We start from the raw sequence: 19332 nt of genomic DNA, 5'->3' as shown, positions 1-19332 counted from the left end.
TGTGCATGTCAGATGTCAACATATACCAGCAGCGGACGGGAGAGTCCGCTGCCCACATTGTGACTCTCACTCGGTTCTGCTCACCCTGTGTTTGCTGACCTACTTCTCCCGGTCCAGCATCACCTTGATTTTGAGATTCTCTTCCTTGTTCTCAAATGACTCCCCTCCCTGTCTCTGTAATCTGCTCCCCCCTCCGTGCTCCCCTAATTCTGGCCTCCTGAATGCCCCCAATTTCCTTGAGATGCTCCTCTTTGACGAAGCTTTTAGTCACCTGTCCGATTTTCGGCTCTGTCTTAAAATGTGTCTGGTGACATTCCTGCTACACTCTGTACTGTGTCCAAGGCGCTATATAAATGCAAATTGTTGTTGGATGCTGCCGATTGAATCGAAATCCCTTCTCCTCGCCAGATTTTCTGTTCTGTATAACCTGCGCCACACGAGGAATCCAGAATGTGGCACGAAGCTCGGAAGCACGAGCGGAAGCTTCGAGGGATGATGGTCGACTACAAGAAGCGCGCGGAGCGGCGCAGGGAGTACTACGAAAAGATTGTGAGTTCTCCTGCCCTGTTGCAATGTTCGCCATTCGGATTTGGGTTGTGTCACGTTGGGGTCATTTCACATTGAGAATTTGTTTTTTAAAAAGCTATTTTTAACGATGAGATTGGTGCTGTGCAATCTTTGATTTCCAGAAAAAGGACCCAGCGCAGTTCCTGCAGGTGCATGGTCGGGCGTGTAAAATACACCTGGATTCTGCCGTGGCCCTTGCTGCAGAGAGCCCCCTCAACATGTGAGTGATGACGTCTGACCTGCTAGACTATTCGTATTAGTGATATTGTCAAGGTTAACGATAAACCGGTGGAGGGTGTAATATCGTTTCCAAGGCCTGAGTATTGAGCCAGCTTTCACGTGGGGTCCTCCCCTTTTAGTTATGGTTCAGCTTAATACAGCGAGCAACAGACACATCAACCTGGTTAAGACGGCTTTATTATTCCAAGCTTGGTTTCGTGTACACGAGAGAGAGATCTGGATAAATGCCAGGATCAATCTGGCTAACACTGATAAAAACACATCAATTATAGCGTTTCCCAAAAAATTAATAGCCCAATCCTTGGAGCTGTCAGTTCTATATTATCCAGTAAAATTTACTTGAAGCAAAATGATGCCTTGTGAACAGCCTATGATTTAACCACATCCTGTCACCTGTTGTTTACCAGGATCTTGTGTCCATTCTAAAGCTGTTTTTCGGACATTCCCGACCTAGTATCGCAGTCAGTTCGTGACCACCTCAATGTTCATCCGGGGGCAGGGTGCCAAAGCTGGTTTCCTCTTCACTCCTTGCATTGTTTGAGACAGGAGAACGGGGCCACTGATAAAAACTGTTTACTGAGTTGACCGTGTTATTTGCTGACCACACAATCCCGTTTGCCTCAAAAACATGGGCAAGTTAGCTAGCTCAAATCCCATCATGCATTTGGCCACTGCTTGTAGCAAGTGTTTGAATGCTTATTACTGCTCCTCCTGGACAACCCCTTCAGAGAGTATCTTGCCCTTCAGCACAGAGGGGTTTCCTTCGTGGCCTGTTGCTGCACACCTTCCACCCACCTCCTTGCCTCCCTCAACAGTCAGGGCACACCGTGGCATTTTGTTCTTCTACCATCTGACGGTGGGGAAGGTCCCCTGTGGCGGGCTCTCTACGTGGGATTCCACCTTTTTTCCCACCGGGGTCCAGGCATGCAGCAGTGTTATGCAGCCGTAGGTTATGGTGGTTCACAGGCCGCAGGCCTTTTCTGCAGCCAAGGGGTGTCCCGTGTACGTGGAGCTCCTGAGGTTGCAGCCCCTTTTTAGTTATTTGAAGGGGCTGCTCCTCACCATTTAGTTACACTTCAGCCCCATGCACCTAATCTTCGATCGCCCGCACGGGGTGGGGGGAGGGACTGGTGGGGAGACGCCGTAGCACAGTGGTTAGCACTGGGGCTTCACAGTGCCAAGGTCCCAGGTTCAATTCCTGCTTGGGTCACTGTCTGTGCGGAGTCTGCACGCTCTCCCTGTGTCTACGTGGGTTTCCTCCGGGTGCTCCGGTTTCCTCCCACAGGAGGAAAGACGTACTTGTTGGGTGAATTGGACATTCTGAATTCTCCCTCAGTGTACCTGAACGGGCGCCGGAATGTGGCGACTATTGGGATTTTCACAATTACTTCATTGCAGTGTTAATGTAAGCCTACTTGTGACACTAATAAAAGATAATTATTATTGGAGGGGCCTCCTCATAAACCAGCTCCTGGGCCTAGTCACATTGGCCAATAACTGGTCTAGGCAGTTGATGGGGTCATCCGATCCGACTGTCCGACCCTCAACCCTGGCTGCATTCACGGCTGGATAGCCTTGGAGAGGCAGCAAGCGTTATCCACCGACACGCTTCTGGCCTCCCATGCCCAGTGGGCACCGCGGGGCCTGGGATGCATCATCAGCCCCAGTAATAACATTGTGGATTAGTCAGTTAAGTGTCTTTTGCAATTCTGTTTTAGTATCATTGTCCCACCAGGACATCCCCTGATATTTTTGTTTAATTTATTGACTTTTTATTTACATATGAAGAGTATATGACTAGTTCTTTAAGGGGCTGTTAATTTGTTGGTTTATTTGTTTAATTAGTATTACGATCCCGGAACTAGACCCCAACTGTGGCTCGGAAACTGGACAGAAACCCCAATATTTTATTTAAATTTTGCAAGACTGTGAGGAAAGGAGTGATTTCACACAAAATAGGGGTTTATTAAAACAAACTTTATTCCTACACAGTATTAAAATATCTTCAACATGACACAAGAAAAAGCTTACAATTACCCCTTAAACAATGCTAATCAACACAGCAAAACAATAACCCTTAACTGCTATCTTTATTCCCACTCAAACAACAGAAACCATCTCTGCTCTCAATCCACTTTTAAATGCAGTTAGCACTCTGGATGACTTGCTGTGTAGAGATGTCTTGAATACTCCACTTTGAGGAAGAGAGATCTTTTGGGGCTGCTTAAAGAAAGAGACCTGACCCCTCCCACCCTCCCGTCGGAATAAGGCTGAATATCTAGCCGTATTTCTTCAGCATACACAATTTGGTCGTCCAGTCTTGCTGACAGTTCCGTGTTTGTATTTTCCAAGGATGCCCTGGCAGGGCGATACGAACAACATGATTGATCGGTTTGATGTCCGGGCACATTTGGATTATATCCTGGAGTACACGCCGCCCTTCCTGAGTGCTCTGTGAGTATCAGTGCGACAGGAGGAGGGGATCTTCATCTCTCCATTTGTCATAGAAAGAGAACCCCTTCCCTCGCTCCCTCCACTAATTGCCAGAGGTCCTGGGAACCACGCGGTTTAACCCGAATGCCACTCCATGGCCACCAAAGCGCGAGGGTTGGTCTGAGCTTGGTGCATATTGCTAGAAGGTACGCAACATTACGCTGCAAAGGAACAGCCATAGTTTTAACAGTCACTTGGTAATATAGAACATGTGGAGGTGGTGACTTAGTGGCATTATCACTGGGCGGGCCTTCCACAATCCCAGCGTCATGCTCTGGTGACTTGGGTTCAAATCCCACGGCAGGTGGTGAAATTTGAATTAAAAAGTCGAATCGTAGAGTGCCGACAGTGCAGAAGGAGTCTGCACTGACCCTCTGAAAGAGACCCTACCTAGGCCCAATTCCCACCTTATCATCTCTAACCCCACATGAAGCCATTGTCGTAAAATCGCATCCGATTCACTCTTGGCCTTTGGGGAAGGAGATCTCTTTCGAGGGAGCGCTTTCGCTCCCGATTAATCCCCCGGTTCTGAATATTCTCAATGACTGAGAATCTGGGAAGTTTCGCAACCTGTGATATGAGAATTTCTCTTTGTCGTAGTCGCAAATGTCAGACCCCCTTACCCAGTACTCCACTCTCCATGTCTACGTGGAATCTAAACAGGTCAACCTTCATGCCAACATGTTTGGGAGTTTGCAAACCCAAGTCATGTGCGTCTGATGAAACCATTGTGGGTTGTTGGAAGAACAGGTCTCTGGCGTTTTTAAAAAAAAATAACAATTTGAATTTGTGACAAAGGTTTATTTTTTCCAATCCAGCTCTCCAGAGTACGACAGTGATGAACGGAAGTGTAATTATGAACGATACAGAGGTTTGGTGCAGAATGATTTTGCAGGCAGTAAGTTTCCCTGGCCGGTGAAACCTCCCTGAATTTGTATCAGTGGCGCGGTTGTGTAAATTACCCAAACTGGCGGTTGTCCTAATCGTTCGGTTTTTCCTGACCATATCCCCACTCCAGTCCTTGTAAATTTTGTTTCAGCATCGTCTCACACGTTGTCCTAACCCACCATCATCCCCGAGCAATGTCACGGGAGATCAACTTCATTTTCTAGTTCCAGAAAGTACAAATTGAACGTTGCCTGGCTCGCACTAGTGGTTGCTGCTTCACTGTTACAGCTCGTGGCACCAATAACTTGATCAAATAAGTAGAGGAAATAGTGGAAATATTCAGCGCCCACCTGAAGGAGGAGAGGTTAGGAATGTGGGAGCCAGGGCAGCACGGTGGCGCAGTGGTTAGCACTGCTGCCTCGCGGTGCCGAGGACCCGGGTTCGACCCCGGCCCCCGGGTCACCCCCGTGTGGAGTTTGCACATCCTCCCCGTGTCTGCGTGGGTCTCACCGCCACAACCCAAAGGTTTAAATAAAAATTCCAATGAAGGGGCAATTTAGCGCGGCCACTCCACTTAGCCTGCACACCTTTGGGTTTGTGGGGGTGAGACCCACATGGACACGGGGAGAATGTGCAAACTCCACACGGACCAGGATCGAACCCGGGTCCTCGGCACCATGAGGCAGCGGTGCTAACCACTGTGCCACTGCCCCCCCCCCCCCCCCCCCCCCCACACACACACACACACACACACACACACACACAACCTAAAGTTGTGCAGGGTAGGTGGATTGGCCACGCTAAATTGCCCCTTCATTGGAAAAATTAAAAGAAAAAAAAAGGAATGTGGGAACCAGGAGAGGGGCCATTCGGCCCCTCGAGGGTGTTCCGCCATCCGATTAGTTCATTGTCAACCTAGATTGCAACGCCCCATCTATCCAACGATTCACTTTTGAAGTCTTGATCCTTTGCCAGAACTGAAGCATTAGCCCCATCTTTTACATCAGAACATAAGAAGTAGGTTAGCTCAGTTGGCTGGACGGCTGATCCATGATGCGGAGTTTCGATCCCCGTATCGGCTGAGGTTAATCACGGAGGCCTCGCCTTCTCAAGCTTGCCCCCCTCGGCTGAGGTGTGGTGACCCTCGGGTTAAAGGGACACCAGTCAGCTCTCAGAGGGGCGAGCAGCCTCTGGGACTGTGGCGACATTTACGTTTTCTCTAGATGTGGCCTCACTAATGCCCTGTACAGTTTTAGCAAGATTTCCCTACTTGTGTACTCCAATCTTCCAGAGGCCGCGTTGCATTTTTCTCCTAGTCATTGGACCTCGCTGGCTAAGCCAGTATTTGTTGCCCATCCCTAATCACCCCTTGTAAAGAAGGGGGTGAGCCGCCTGTAGTCCCTGTTGTGTAGGTACACCCATGGTGCTGTTAGGGAGGGAGTTCCAGGAGTTTGACCTAGCCAATGAAGGAATGGCTGATATATTCCCAAGTCAGGATAGTGAGTGGCTCAGAGGGGAACCTCCACATGTTTCCTCCTAATTAGTTGCTATGTTTGCATGATTCATGAATGAGGACACCCAGGTCTCTCTGTACCGCAGCATTCTGCAGACACGCCCCCATTTCAATAATCCACCTTCCTGCTCTTCCCCACGTCGATCCCTTACGGAATCTTCTCTTTCATGCCCTGTGATTTGGGTTCAAACTTCAGTTTCCAGCATTCATTCCTTTTTGCTTAAACCAGCTTTTCTGTGTTTCAGTTGCCGAGGAGCAGTGCCTGTACCAGATATACATCGACGAGCTGTACGGGGGCATGCAGAAACCCAACGAAGACGAGAAGAAGAAGTATGTGCAGAACCAGGGTTAGGGAGGGTGGAAGGATGGGGCAGGCAGTAGCTATGCGCTGTCTCTGTCTTTATAGTGTCCAGACTCTCTGATACCTTAGTGCCCAAATGGACCCAGCTTCGTGTTGACTGAGTTCCAGTTAATCGGGGCTACTGCCATTGACCTTGATTCCCCCTTGAGCAAGGATGGGGGCTGAAGGAAGAGAAGGGAAATCTATTATTAAGTACCTACAGTGGAGAAACAGGCCATTCATTCTGCATTGGTACCCAGACCAGACCCCAATTAATATTAGGAAACCGGAAGAAACCCCAGCAATTTTTCAATTTGGAAACTGAGGAAAGGATAGAGGTTGAGCATCACTTATCCGAAATTTGCACTTTTTCTCGAGCGCTGACGTGACGTCACGAGTGGGGGAAACCCACAAGGCTCTGGAAAGGGTCCCGGGCGATGCGCAGGTCCCAACGAACCGCACATGCGCAGGTCCCAACGAACCGCGCATGCGCAGGTCCCGACGCACCGCAGATGCGCAGGTCCCAACGCACCGCAGATGCGCAGGTCCCAACGCACCACAGATGCGCGGGTCCCAACGCACCGCAGATGCGCAGGTCCCAACGCACCGCAGATGCGCAGGTCCCGACGCACCGCAGATGCGCAGGTCCCAACGCACCGCAGATGCGCAGGTCCCAACGCACCGCAGATGCGCAGGTCCCGACGTACCGCAGATGCGCAGGTCCCAACGCACCGCAGATGCGCGGGTCCCAACGCACCGCAGATCCCAACGCACCGCAGATGCGCAGGTCCCGACTCACCGCAGATGCGCAGGTCCCAACGCAGTGCACAAGTGCATTATCACGAAAAATTCCGAAATCCGATACACACCCGGCCCCAAGATTTCGAATAAGGGATTCTCAACCTGTACTTCGCTCCAGGAGTGATTCCGCTGACATCTAGAGATCTTTTATATTAAAACAAACTTTATTATTAACACAGAATTTACCCCATTAACGTCCAAGGAAAAAAGCAACTTTTCAATTAACAGTTAAACAGTTCATACAACAAGATAAAGAAAGATTTTTGAGCTACTTTCAGTACTTCTAAACTTTCAATTAAGCAAAATCCACACTCACAGGTCAAATGCCACTCATCAATACATGTCACTCAGCGGTTTACAGATTTATTCACAAAATCGTTGGGAGAGAAGCTTTCAGACGTCAGTCAGAGAGACGCAGCTGCTTCCCTCAGAACCCAGAGCACAACTCTAACACTGAGACTACAAACACGGGGCAGGGCTGAAAAGGAAACTTTAAAAAAACAGACCCAGCGCCTCCCATGAGTTTAAGAGCCAATCACATTTCTGTGGGGTCTGGAGTCATGTGTAGGCCAGACTGGGTAAGGACGGCAGATTTCCTTCCCTAAAGGGTCATTGCTGAACCAGGTGGGTTTTCCGACAATCGATGATCGTTGTCACGGCCGCCGTTACTGAGACCCACTTTCAATTCCAGATTTTATCAATTGAATTTAAATTCCACCAGCTGCCGGGGTGGAATTGGAACCCGTGTCCCCAGAGTGTCAGCCTGGGGCCTCTGGATTATTAGTCCAGTGATGTTGCTACTACGTCACCATGCTAAGGTGTATGCAGGCACCCAGCATGTTAGCACAAGTGGATAGCACTGTGGCTTCACAGCGCAGAGTCCCAGGTTCGATTCCCGGCTTGGGTCACTGTCTGTGCGGAGTCTGCACGTTCTCCCTGTGTCTGTGTGGGTTTCCTCCGGGTGCTCCGGTTTCCTCCCACAAGTCCCGAGAGATGCGCTTGTTAGATGAATTGGACATTCTAAATGTGGCGACTAGGCGCTGGAATGTGAAGACTGGGGGCTTTTCAAAGTAATTTCATTGCACTGTTAATGTAAGCCTACTTGTGACACTAATAAAGATTATTAAGATTATCCCACCCCATCAGCATATACTTCAATTTCTTCCTCCTTTACCTACTTCAGTAATTTCCTCTTAAATTAATCTTATGCGCCTCAGCTCTACGGCACTGAGTTCCACAGCCTCACCGCTCCTTGAGTAAAGAAGTACATCGAAGATCTTCACATTTAATTAACTAGGCTGAAGTGCTGTGACTGTTGTTGCTTCGGTGAATGCGGCAGCCGTTTGTGCAGAGCAAGATCCTGCCCGCTCCCCCACCAATGTCCAGTTAATCACCCTTCCATCTTGCCCCCTAACAGACTGGCAGAAAAGAAAGCTTCAATCGGCTACACTTACGACGACAGCTCGGTAACCACAGACGAAAAGGTCGAGGAGAGGGATGAAGACGAAGAGGAAGATTCAGACGAGAAGAGTGACTCGGATGAAGAGATTCCCGATATAGGTAAGCTGCTGTAGTGTCTCTGGGAGAACCTTCCGGAAACGTCAATCGCGGCAGACGGCAATGTAAAATGTTTAAACTGGAAAGGGTCCAATTGGTTCTTAACATTAAAAGATCAAATTTCTGACCTCCTTGGAGACCCCTGTGCTGCTCCTGGGGTTTGGCAGCTCTCGTCAGAAGATAATTTAATGGGGTTAAAAAGGAGATAGAACTGGGAAATCGGAAATAAAATGAGAATAATACTGGAAATACAGAGCAGACTTGTTTTTGAAAAGTAAAACGGTTCATGGCTGCCAATGCTTTGAAGGAATTCTATTGTGGCAGAGCACAGAATCTCTACCATGCAGAAGGAGGCCATTCGGCCCATCGAGTCTGCACCTTCCCTCTGAAAGAGCGCCCCACCTAGGCCCATTCCCCCACCCTATTACCGTAACCCCACCTAACCTGTACACCGCTGCACACCAAGGGGCAATTTTATCGGGGTCAATTCACCTAACCTGCACACCGTTGGACTGTGGGGGAAAACCCATGCAGACACTGGGAAAATGTGCAAATTCAACACAGTCACCCGAGAATGGAATTGAACCCGGGTCCCTGGCGGCGTGAGGCAGCCCTGCTTTTATTTATTTTTTTAAATTTAGAGTGCCCAATTCATTTTTTTCCAATGAAGGGGCAATTTAGCGCGGCCAATCCACCTACCCTGCACATCTTTGGGGTGTGGGGGCGAAACCCACGCAGACACGGGGAGAATGTGCAAACTCCACACGGACAGTGACCCAGAGCCGGGATCGAACCCGGCACCTCGGCGCCGTGAAGCAGCAGTGCTAACCACTGTGCAGCCCTGCTTCTTGAATTCAAATGTTAAGTTTTGTCACCCTTAAGAGTTGCTCCTTAGCCTGTGCTGAATTGCAAGTTCAAATGGGCGCTTCATCGAACGACAAAGAACTATTGTCATGCGGGTGAGCTGAAGCAAGAATATTGTTTCAAGGTCAAACAGACTGATGAGACAGCGCTTTTGAAGTTAGCTTTTGTTAGGTAGGGGATCAGAGTTGGTGATTGACACAGAGCGAGATGAGCAACAAGTAATTCTTTGTGTTTGAGGGAGAGCTCCTCGAGTACTGCCATGGGACCTGGTGTGTCCACCAGAGCAGGCGTGTCTTGACACCTCATCATCTGAATGATGGCACCTCTTAATGGTGTAGCACAACACTCGGGTGTCAGCGTTAACATGCTCCCATCCTGGGAGCGGAGCTCAAACCCTAACTTGATAACTCGTGTGCACTGAGCCAAGCTGGCATTTTAAATTTAATTTGCACGGTCAACATCAATTCTACACCAGGGAAAAAACATTTCCAGCTAACTACCGGATAAAGTAACGACTGCCAAAGCCATTTGGTGAGTCCCGCATGCCAATGGCTGTTGGGTTCGTTGGAATGAAGTCCCAGAAGAGGAGGCGGCGGTGGTGTCATGGTAATGCCAGTGGGTTAGAAATCTGTGGGCGAGGGTTTGAATCCCACCACGGTAGCTGGTGGAATTTAAATTTGATTAATATGTTTAGTGAATTTAATGATTTTTTTTTTTTAAAAGCGGAATATGAAGCTCGTCTTACTAATGGTGACCCGGAAACTGTAAACAATTGTGGTTAAAAACCCATCTGGTTCACTAATGTCCCCTTTAGGGAAGGAAATCTGCCGTCCTTACCCGGTCTGGCCTACACGTGACTCCAGACCCACAGTGATGTGGGTAATTCTTTTTTAAAAAGACACTTTTTTTTCCAATTAAGGGGCAATTTAGCGTGGCCAATCCACCTACCCTGCACATCTTTGGGCTGTGGGGGTGAAACCCACGCAGACACGGGGAGAATGCGCAAACTCCACACGGACAGTGACCCGTGTTCATCTAGTTCATCATTAGGAGCCGTAGAAGACCATGTGGGCGTCATGGAGGTGACTTGACTCTGGTTTATACAGAGATCCCTTCATGTAAATGTTACTTCTATATGTAAATTGGCCAGGGAGGGAGAGTGGCTCCAATTTGTTTCTGGATGTGCGTTTTTTATTTCCCCCTCTCCCTGTGCACCGAGGGCAAGGTTTAGGGTATATATTTTTTTGCTGCTAGTCTAGATCATTCGCCTGTGCAACTTTCACAATGTTTACTTCCTGCCCTTAAAGATGTTGAAGTGGACGTTGATGAATTAAACTCCGAACAAACTTTGGAGCTGAACAAACTCGCGACCACTTATGGGATGTCTGAAGGTGACTTTGTCAGGTGAGGTTTAATCCTATCTGCAGCCAGTCGGCAAACGCCTCCTGCGGTGGCGGCTAGTCGTGAGGAATAGAGCAGGAGTCAAGAAAACCTTGATGACCAAACCTCCTCTGTTCTCCCAGGAAGAGAGTTCCTCAGACTAGCAACACTCCAAGAGAAGAGATTCCCCTCACCTTTCTCTTAATTGGGAGGCCCCGTTGAGACAGTCGGCCGAACATTTCTTGATTCAGGCTTAGTGTGTGCCAAACTATTTGGTCCCCTAGTCAGAGCGGGGTTATACGGTTTACATTTGGGCTTGACTCCTTTTAGTTGAGGAACTGACATTCACACAGCCACTTTTTGCTGTCGTCACTGTTTTAAACAGGGGACCACTGCTCATTATAGGATGATGTGTTGGGAGAAATTGGTTCATGACGCCAGAACCCCATATCAGTTTCAGAATAGGGGGATTTCTTAATCTCCTGTTTTCTCCCGAAAGGCACGAAGGCAGTGTGCCGTGGTGAGGTTAGGCGGGCAATCCGCTGGCACTGAACCTTCAGCACCGGTCACAATGTTGCGACGGCCTTTGGTCGAATTTTAAAGCCGGGTCCTGATCTTTCTGCTTGCAGGATGCTGAGGAAAGACAAAGAGGAGGTGGAGGCGATTAAACATGCCAAGGCCCTGGAGGAGGAGAAGGCGATGTACTCGGTAAGGGCACCCATTCATCCCCTTTCTGTAGCAGCAATGAGAGAGAGCTCACTGTGCCAGGGACCGAGCACACTGTGCCAGGGACCGAGCACACTGTGCCAGGGACCGAGCACACTGTGCCAGGGACCGAGCACACTGTGCCAGGGACCGAGCACACTGTGCCAGGGACCGAGCACACTGTGCCAGGGACCGAGCGCACTGTGCCAGGGACCGAGCGCACTGTGCCAGGGAGAGAGCGCACTGTGCCAGGGAGAGAGCGCACTGTGCCAGGGAGAGAGCGTGCACTGTGCCAGGGAGAGAGCGCACTGTGCCAGGGAGAGAGCGCACTGTGCCAGGGAGGGAGTGCGCACTGTGCCAGGGAGGGAGTGCGCACTGTGCCAGGGAGGGAGTGCGCACTGTGCCAGGGAGGGAGTGCGCACTGTGCCAGGGAGGGAGTGCGCACTGTGCCAGGGAGGGAGTGCGCACTGTGCCAGGGAGGGAGTGCGCACTGTGCCAGGGAGGGAGTGCGCACTGTGCCAGGGAGGGAGTGCGCACTGTGCCAGGGAGGGAAGTGCGCACTGTGCCAGGGAGGGAGTGCGCACTGTGCCAGGGAGGGAGTGCGCACTGTGCCAGGGAGGGAGTGCGCACTGTGCCAGGGAGGGAGTGCGCACTGTGCCAGGGAGGGAGTGCGCACTGTGCCAGGGAGGGAGTGCGCACTGTGCCAGGGAGGGAGTGCGCACTGTGCCAGGGAGGGAGTGCGCACTGTGCCAGGGAGGGAGTGCGCACTGTGCCAGGGAGGGAGTGCGCACTGTGCCAGGGAGGGAGTGCGCACTGTGCCAGGGAGGGAGTGCGCACTGTGCCAGGGAGGGAGTGCGCACTGTGCCAGGGAGGGAGTGCGCACTGTGCCAGGGAGGGAGTGCGCACTGTGCCAGGGAGGGAGTGCGCACTGTGCCAGGGAGGGAGTGCGCACTGTGCCAGGGAGGGAGTGCGCACTGTGCCAGGGAGGGAGTGCGCACTGTGCCAGGGAGGGAGTGCGCACTGTGCCAGGGAGGGAGTGCGCACTGTGCCAGGGAGGGAGTGCGCACTGTGCCAGGGAGGGAGTGCGCACTGTGCCAGGGAGGGAGTGCGCACTGTGCCAGGGAGGGAGTGCGCACTGTGCCAGGGAGGGAGTGCGCACTGTGCCAGGGAGGGAGTGCGCACTGTGCCAGGGAGGGAGTGCGCACTGTGCCAGGGAGGGAGTGCGCACTGTGCCAGGGAGGGAGTGCGCACTGTGCCAGGGAGGGAGTGCGCACTGTGCCAGGGAGGGAGTGCGCACTGTGCCAGGGAGGGAGTGCGCACTGTGCCAGGGAGGGAGTGCGCACTGTGCCAGGGAGGGAGTGCGCACTGTGCCAGGGAGGGAGTGCGCACTGTGCCAGGGAGGGAGTGCGCACTGTGCCAGGGAGGGAGTGCGCACTGTGCCAGGGAGGGAGTGCGCACTGTGCCAGGGAGGGAGTGCGCACTGTGCCAGGGAGGGAGTGCGCACTGTGCCAGGGAGGGAGTGCGCACTGTGCCAGGGAGGGAGTGCGCACTGTGCCAGGGAGGGAGTGCGCACTGTGCCAGGGAGGGAGTGCGCACTGTGCCAGGGAGGGAGTGCGCACTGTGCCAGGGAGGGAGTGCGCACTGTGCCAGGGAGGGAGTGCGCACTGTGCCAGGGAGGGAGTGCGCACTGTGCCAGGGAGGGAGTGCGCACTGTGCCAGGGAGGGAGTGCGCACTGTGCCAGGGAGGGAGTGCGCACTGTGCCAGGGAGGGAGTGCGCACTGTGCCAGGGAGGGAGTGCGCACTGTGCCAGGGAGGGAGTGCGCACTGTGCCAGGGAGGGAGTGCGCACTGTGCCAGGGAGGGAGTGCGCACTGTGCCAGGGAGGGAGTGCGCACTGTGCCAGGGAGGGAGTGCGCACTGTGCCAGGGAGGGAGTGCGCACTGTGCCAGGGAGGGAGTGCGCACTGTGCCAGGGAGGGAGTGCGCACTGTGCCAGGGAGGGAGTGCGCACTGTGCCAGGGAGGGAGTGCGCACTGTGCCAGGGAGGGAGTGCGCACTGTGCCAGGGAGGGAGTGCGCACTGTGCCAGGGAGGGAGTGCGCACTGTGCCAGGGAGGGAGTGCGCACTGTGCCAGGGAGGGAGTGCGCACTGTGCCAGGGAGGGAGTGCGCACTGTGCCAGGGAGGGAGTGCGCACTGTGCCAGGGAGGGAGTGCGCACTGTGCCAGGGAGGGAGTGCGCACTGTGCCAGGGAGGGAGTGCGCACTGTGCCAGGGAGGGAGTGCGCACTGTGCCAGGGAGGGAGTGCGCACTGTGCCAGGGAGGGAGTGCGCACTGTGCCAGGGAGGGAGTGCGCACTGTGCCAGGGAGGGAGTGCGCACTGTGCCAGGGAGGGAGTGCGCACTGTGCCAGGGAGGGAGTGCGCACTGTGCCAGGGAGGGAGTGCGCACTGTGCCAGGGAGGGAGTGCGCACTGTGCCAGGGAGGGAGTGCGCACTGTGCCAGGGAGGGAGTGCGCACTGTGCCAGGGAGGGAGTGCGCACTGTGCCAGGGAGGGAGTGCGCACTGTGCCAGGGAGGGAGTGCGCACTGTGCCAGGGAGGGAGTGCGCACTGTGCCAGGGAGGGAGTGCGCACTGTGCCAGGGAGGGAGTGCGCACTGTGCCAGGGAGGGAGTGCGCACTGTGCCAGGGAGGGAGTGCGCACTGTGCCAGGGAGGGAGTGCGCACTGTGCCAGGGAGGGAGTGCGCACTGTGCCAGGGAGGGAGTGCGCACTGTGCCAGGGAGGGAGTGCGCACTGTGCCAGGGAGGGAGTGCGCACTGTGCCAGGGAGGGAGTGCGCACTGTGCCAGGGAGGGAGTGCGCACTGTGCCAGGGAGGGAGTGCGCACTGTGCCAGGGAGGGAGTGCGCACTGTGCCAGGGAGGGAGGTGCGCACTGTGCCAGGGAGGGAGTGCGCACTGTGCCAGGGAGGGAGTGCGCACTGTGCCAGGGAGGGAGTGCGCACTGTGCCAGGGAGGGAGTGCGCACTGTGCCAGGGAGGGAGTGCGCACTGTGCCAGGGAGGGAGTGCGCACTGTGCCAGGGAGGGAGTGCGCACTGTGCCAGGGAGGGAGTGCGCACTGTGCCAGGGAGGGAGTGCGCACTGTGCCAGGGAGGGAGTGCGCACTGTGCCAGGGAGGGAGTGCGCACTGTGCCAGGGAGGGAGTGCGCACTGTGCCAGGGAGGGAGTGCGCACTGTGCCAGGGAGGGAGTGCGCACTGTGCCAGGGAGGGAGTGCGCACTGTGCCAGGGAGGGAGTGCGCACTGTGCCAGGGAGGGAGTGCGCACTGTGCCAGGGAGGGAGTGCGCACTGTGCCAGGGAGGGAGTGCGCACTGTGCCAGGGAGGGAGTGCGCACTGTGCCAGGGAGGGAGTGCGCACTGTGCCAGGGAGGGAGTGCGCACTGTGCCAGGGAGGGAGTGCGCACTGTGCCAGGGAGGGAGTGCGCACTGTGCCAGGGAGGGAGTGCGCACTGTGCCAGGGAGGGAGTGCGCACTGTGCCAGGGAGGGAGTGCGCACTGTGCCAGGGAGGGAGTGCGCACTGTGCCAGGGAGGGAGTGCGCACTGTGCCAGGGAGGGAGCGCGCACTGTGCCAGGGAGGGAGCGCGCACTGTGCCAGGGAGGGAGCGCGCACTGTGCCAGGGAGGGAGCGCGCACTGTGCCAGGGAGGGAGCGCGCACTGTGCCAGGGAGGGAGCGCGCACTGTGCCAGGGAGGGAGCGCGCACTGTGCCAGGGAGGGAGCGCGCACTGTGCCAGGGAGGGAGCGCGCACTGTGCCAGGGAGGGAGCGCGCACTGTGCCAGGGAGGGAGCGCGCACTGTGCCAGGGAGGGAGCGCGCACTGTGCCAGGGAGGGAGCGCGCACTGTGCCAGGGAGGGAGCGCGCACTGTGCCAGGGAGGGAGCGCGCACTGTGCCAGGGAGGGAGCGCGCACTGTGCCAGGGAGGGAGCGCGCACTGTGCCAGGGAGGGAGCGCGCACTGTGCCAGGGAGGGAGCGCGCACTGTGCCAGGGAGGGAGCGCGCACTGTGCCAGGGAGGGAGCGCGCACTGTGCCAGGGAGGGAGCGCGCACTGTGCCAGGGAGGGAGCGCGCACTGTGCCAGGGAGGGAGCGCGCACTGTGCCAGGGAGGGAGCGCGCACTGTGCCAGGGAGCGCGAGCACTGTGCCAGGGAGGGAGCGCGCACTGTGCCAGGGAGCGAGCGCGCACTGTGCCAGGGAGCGAGCGCGCACTGTGCCAGGGAGCGCGAGCACTGTGCCAGGGAGCGAGCGCGCACTGTGCCAGGGAGCGAGCGCGCTCTGTGCCAGGGAGCGAGCGCGCACTGTGCCAGGGAGCGAGCGCGCACTGTGCCAGTGCCAGACCGAGAGCGCGCCCTGTGCCAGTGCCAGGCCGAGAACGCGCCCTGTGCCAGTGCCAGGCCGAGAGCGCGCACTGTGCCAGTGCCAGGCCGAGAGCGCGCACTGTGCCAGTGCCAGGCCGAGAGCGCGCACTGTGCCAGTGCCAGGCCGAGAGCGCGCACTGTGCCAGTGCCAGGCCGAGAGCGCGCACTGTGCCAGTGCCAGGCCGAGAGCGCGCACTGTGCCAGTGCCAGGCCGAGAGCGCGCACTGTGCCAGTGCCAGGCCGAGAGCGCGCACTGTGCCAGGGAGCGAGCGCGCACTGTGCCAGGGAGCGAGCGCGCACTGTGCCAGGGAGCGAGCGCGCACTGTGCCAGGGAGCGAGCGCGCACTGTGCCAGGGAGCGAGCGCGCACTGTGCCAGGGAGCGAGCGCGCACTGTGCCAGGGAGCGAGCGCGCACTGTGCCAGGGAGCGAGAGCGCACTGTGCCAGGGAGCGAGCGCGCACTGTGCCAGGGAGCGAGCGCGCACTGTGCCAGGGAGCGAGCGCGCACTGTGCCAGGGAGCGAGAGCGCACTGTGCCAGGGAGCGAGAGCGCACTGCCAGTGCCAGTGAGCAAGAGAGCGCACTGTGCCAATGCCAGGGAGAGAGAGAGCGCATTGTGCCAATGCCAGGGAGCGAGAGCACAAAGTGCCAGGGAGCGAGAGAGCGCGCTGTGCCAGTGCCAGGGAGCGAGCGCGCGCTGTGCCAGTGCCAGGGAGCGAGAACGCACTGTTCCAGTGAGCGAGAGCGCAAAGTGCCAGGATGCGAGAGCACACTATGCCAGTGCCAGGGAGCGAGAGAGCGCACTGTGCCAATGCCAGGGAGAGAGAGAGCGCATTGTGCCAATGCCAGGGAGCAAGAGAGCGCACTGTGCCAGTGCCAGGGAGCGAGAGCGCACTGTGCCAGTGCCAGGGAGCGAGAGCGCACTGTGCCAGTGCCAGGGAGCGAGAGCGCACTGTGCCAGTGCCATGGAGCGAGAGCACACTGTGCCTGTGCCAGGGAGCGAGAGCGCACTGTGCCTGTGCCAGGGAGCGAGAGCTCACTGTGCCAGTGCCAGGGAGCGAGAGCGCACTGTGCCAGTGCCAGGGAGCGAGAGCGCACTGTGCCAGTGCCAGGGAGCGAGAGCGCACTGTGCCAGTGCCAGGGAGCGAGAGCGCACCGTGCCAGTGCCAGGGAGCGAGAGCGCACCGTGCCAGTGCCAGGGAGCGAGAGCGCACCGTGCCAGTGCCAGGGAGCGAGAGCGCACCGTGCCTGTGCCAGGGAGCGAGAGCGCACTGTGCCAGTGCCAGGGTCTGGAGCACACGAGCAGTGTAATTATTTGTCATGTTGTCATTCCGTTTGCAGGGGCGAAGGTCGCGCCGGCAGAGGAGAGAATTCAGAGAGAAGCGTTTGAAGGGCAGGAAAATCAGCCCACCCAGGTACCACCCCCCACCCCCCGGGGCAGAAAAATCAGCCCACCCAGGTACAGACCTCCTCCCCCCCCCCCCCCCCCCCCCTCTGGGGCAGAAAAATCAGCCCACCTATGTACAGACACGCCTCCCCCCCCCGGTCCGGTGCTTCCGTTCAAAGCTTCCTCTTTTCAATCTCCTCCCCCTCTTCCATTTAAAATAAAGCTGGTATGTACCCGTTTCCCTGACCGTGGCCACTCTGTCAGCGGGACACAGAGCCGGTGAAGACTCACATCGGTTTTTTAATGGCGGTTTAGATCTGCCACTGTTCCCTCCGTCTGTTCTGGTGGCTGCCGCAGGCTGGGCCACTTCCATTCTCTTTTTTAAAAAAAATTTAGAGTACCCATTTCTTTTTTTCCAATTCAGGGACAATTTACTGTGGCCAATCCACCTACCCTGCACATCTTTGGGTTGTGTGTGTGGGAGGGGGGGGGGTTGAAACCCACGCAGACACGGGGAGAATGTGCAAACTCCAGACAGACCGTGACAGCGGGGGAGCGCGAGGTGGGGAACGGGATGCGGGCACAGTCACGAGTCGGTGCTTGACAATGTTTCCTTTCCTTTCCAGTTATGCGAGGAGGGACAGCCCGACGTACGACCCATATAAAAGGTAAATGTTCAACCTTCCAACTCCAGTACAGATAGGGGAGTCCCAGCTAATAGAGCAATCAATTCCTGTAGGCACAACAGAGAGAGAACCACAAAGACCCAAGTGAGGAGGGTTTGCAATACGGTGCTGGGTGCTGAAGGGTATTACCACTTGACTAGCAACCCAGGGATTTGAGTTCGAATCGCACCATCCGTACATCAACTCCACATACCCACCTTGACTGAGACTTACAGTCAAATTCGTCTGTCCGAAAGTTCGGTTTCCGAAACCTCCCAGGCTTGTACAATTTACAACGCTCGATTAATGCAGTTAGTTCCAATTTGCACAGGAATGTACCCAGCTGCTCCCAATCTACCCAACAAGGTTATCTTGTCGTCTGTTGGTGATAAACTACGGCATATGTTGCAAGCGACGGCACTCGACAGTAATACAGATACAAATGTACAGACTCCTTCTGTCTTGTTGGTTCGCGCTTGCTTCGTGGTCCCTGGACTTACTGGACGGCAACATTTTACTTTTCTTTATTGATTTTTTTTTTAGTTATTATTTTTTTTAAATTTAGAGTCCCCAATTCATTTTTTCCAATTAAGGGGCAATTTAGCGTGGCCAATCCACCTACCCTGCACATCTTTGGGTTGTGGGGGCGAAACCCACGCAGACACGGGGAGAATGTGCAAACTCCACACGGGCAGTGACCCAGAGCCGGGGTCGATCCTGTGACCTCAGCGCCGTGAGGCAGCTGTGCTAACCACTGCGCCACCGTGCCGCTCTTACTTTTCTTTATTTATTCTTTCATGGGAAGTGGGCGCTGCTAGGCTGGGCCAGCATTCGTTGCCCATCCCTAATTGCCCTTTAGCCGAGCGCCTTTCTTGGCCAATTCAAGGGGCAGATATGAGTCAATCGAGCCCGAGCAAAACTGGATTCAGTGGGAATCAGGAGAAAATTCCTCCTCTGGTGGGTGTCATTCCCGGCACAAAGGAAAATGGTTGTGGTCGGTAGCGGTCGATTACCTCCGTCCCGGGACTGTTCCTCAGGGTTAGCGTCATAGGCCCAACCATCTTCAGCTGCTTCATCAATGACCTTCCTCCTATCGTGAGGTCAGATGTGGGGATATTCGCTGATAACTGCACAATGTTCAGCACCATTTGCGACTCCTCAGATGATGAAGCAGTCCATGTCCAAATGCAACAAGACCTGGACAATATCCAGGCTCGGGCTGATGAGTGGCAAGTTACATTCGCGCCACACAAGTGCCAGGCAATGACCATCTCCAACAAGAGAGAAACTAATCATCTAATATTCTCCACTTGCCTGGATGAATAAAGCAAAGGTAAAGTTGCCATAGTGCCAGATGACCAGAGGCTGCTTTCCCCTTTGAGGGGGGAGAGCTGACTGATGGTGGCTTAACCTGAGGGTCACCAGGCCTCAGGCGAGGGGTTGAGAAGGCGGGGCCTTCGTGAATAACCTCAGCCGGTACTGGGAATTGAACCCGTGCTGCTGGCCTCGCTCCGCATCACAA

General features: G+C 55.4%; 1 protein-coding gene across 3 annotated transcripts in view; it reads left to right on the top strand.

The window, feature by feature from the left end:
* The window catches only part of clasrp (CLK4-associating serine/arginine rich protein), a 56887-nt gene that overhangs the window by 3607 nt on the left and 33948 nt on the right, over positions 1 to 19332 (top strand). For all 3 annotated transcript variants that reach the window (XR_011938126.1, XM_072490061.1, XM_072490062.1), the window contains 10 exons: positions 409 to 549; positions 690 to 787; positions 3160 to 3261; positions 4119 to 4198; positions 5947 to 6031; positions 8260 to 8402; positions 10571 to 10667; positions 11273 to 11351; positions 17100 to 17173; positions 17772 to 17813. Coding sequence is in view for 2 of the 3 variants with exons in the window: in XM_072490061.1 (XP_072346162.1) it covers positions 451 to 549; positions 690 to 787; positions 3160 to 3261; positions 4119 to 4198; positions 5947 to 6031; positions 8260 to 8402; positions 10571 to 10667; positions 11273 to 11351; positions 17100 to 17173; positions 17772 to 17813 (899 nt within the window). In the remaining variant the exon portion in view is untranslated. The remainder of the gene's footprint in view (positions 1 to 408; positions 550 to 689; positions 788 to 3159; positions 3262 to 4118; positions 4199 to 5946; positions 6032 to 8259; positions 8403 to 10570; positions 10668 to 11272; positions 11352 to 17099; positions 17174 to 17771; positions 17814 to 19332) is intronic.

This window comes from Scyliorhinus torazame, chromosome 25, assembly GCF_047496885.1.
Source record: "Scyliorhinus torazame isolate Kashiwa2021f chromosome 25, sScyTor2.1, whole genome shotgun sequence".
Classification (NCBI taxonomy): Eukaryota; Metazoa; Chordata; class Chondrichthyes; order Carcharhiniformes; family Scyliorhinidae; genus Scyliorhinus; species Scyliorhinus torazame.
This window is presented reverse-complemented; position numbering and strand designations above follow the sequence as displayed.